This window comes from Rosa chinensis, chromosome 2 (assembly GCF_002994745.2).
Source record: "Rosa chinensis cultivar Old Blush chromosome 2, RchiOBHm-V2, whole genome shotgun sequence".
Lineage (NCBI taxonomy): Eukaryota > Viridiplantae > Streptophyta > Magnoliopsida > Rosales > Rosaceae > Rosa > Rosa chinensis.
Window position 1 is genome coordinate 5,865,056 of NC_037089.1, and position 1,621 is coordinate 5,866,676.

Genomic DNA, 1,621 nt, shown 5'->3' on the forward strand with positions numbered 1-1,621 from the left:
ATTCCCCTGTTAGTTCTACCCTTGTTATTTGTTTCTTTGGGTTCTGTTTTGGTAATTGACGAGGCTCTGTCATGTTGTAGGAACATGGCTGCTACCTTCCGTAAATACCTATTGGCAGAGTGGTCTAGTCTTCCTCAAGTCATTCTCTCAGAGATTCTGGATAAGTTGTTGGAACTTGGAACCAACTGACCATGTTCGTTTTGCTGCCGTTTGCAAGGAATGGCATGCTCTCGCAACAGACTATAACCACACAACCCAGCGTTGTTTTAAGGTGCATCCCATGCTTATGATCCCTTCAGAATCCCAAGGAAAGCGAAAACTATACAGCATCTCTGAGCAAAAGGTCTACAACAACTTTGAGTTACCACAAGCTTGTAACAGCACTAGGAGGTGTTGTGGCTCGAGTAATGCTCCAGGTTGGTTGGTCGCAGTAGATCAACTAGGCGAACATCAACTCAGTACAACACTTGTGAACGTGTTCAAAAGAGATGTGACGCCCATTCGTCTACCTCTATTGGATTTCAATGCCCAGAGTCATTGGTTCAGGGTTTTCTCCCCAAAGGTTATCTTATCCGCTGATCCGATTGCGAATCCTGACAATTATGTGGTTGTGGCAGTTTATGATAGAGTTTCAAGGTCTGCTTTCATAAAAGGAGGACAAACAATCTGGACTTACCTTGAGGTCCGCTCCTTCTTTACTGATGCTATATTTTATAAAAGAAAAGTCTATGCGGTTGGACAATGGGGACGGATTACCTTGTTTGATGTTAATAGCAAGCCAGAATAAGAAAATTTACTTACACATGGAGGATATCCGTTTTCATGTTATGCGCATAAGGGGTATCTTGTGGAAACAACCAAAGGAGAGTTGTTACATGTTCGAAGATTTTTGAAACAGAAGGATGTACCACGAGATCACTATTTCCATTATGAGGATAATGAGTTTTGGACCGAGAGCTTCAAGGTTTACAAGGTGGTGTTTGATGAGAGGGACGAATCCATTGTGGAGCATGTTGAGTTAAAGAGTATTGGAGATAAGGCTTTGTTTGTCGGTGGCAATCATTCGATGTGTGTTTCGGCTTCAAACTTTCCTGGGTGTCAACCAAATTCTATATACTACACCGATGATTTGATAGAACTTGGAGAAGTGCGATTAGTTGATGATGGATCAATTGATATGGACGACATCTTCAGTTTAGTCAAGCTAGAGGATGAAACCATCTCTAATGGACCAAGTGATATGGGCATCTTCAATTTAGAGGATGGAAGCATTACACAACATTATTCTCTAAATCCTTGGCACAGGAACATCCCACCTGCTATCTGGATCATGCCATTGTTTAATGGACTCGGCTAATTTCCAGTTCATTTCACAATCTGGAGCCATAGAGTATCTTCTCATTCTGTTGTAACTTTCTATATTATTCATGTACAAGATTGGAGTTGCTCACTAGTGATTAGCATGCATGAATACACTCGTTATATGAGGTGTCAATAGAAAATACAAAACTTCATTTGATTAGGTGCTGCAGGTGTGGATTTTACTTGATGAAATCGATTAGTTTAAAGGGCACTTCATAGATGAACATGCTAGCAGTAAGCTTGGATTTTGAACTTTGTT

General features: G+C 40.8%; 1 protein-coding gene across 1 annotated transcript; it reads left to right on the forward strand.

Annotated features, from left to right (window-relative positions):
* The first annotated feature begins 280 nt into the window (after nucleotides 1–280).
* LOC112183538 (F-box protein At2g26160-like) lies at nucleotides 281–1,357 on the forward strand. The gene is made up of 2 exons (XM_024321923.1): nucleotides 281–733; nucleotides 839–1,357. The coding sequence occupies exons 1-2, from the start codon at nucleotides 281–283 to the stop codon at nucleotides 1,355–1,357; spliced, it is 972 nt and encodes a 323-aa protein (XP_024177691.1).
* The last annotated feature ends 264 nt before the right edge of the window (nucleotides 1,358–1,621 follow it).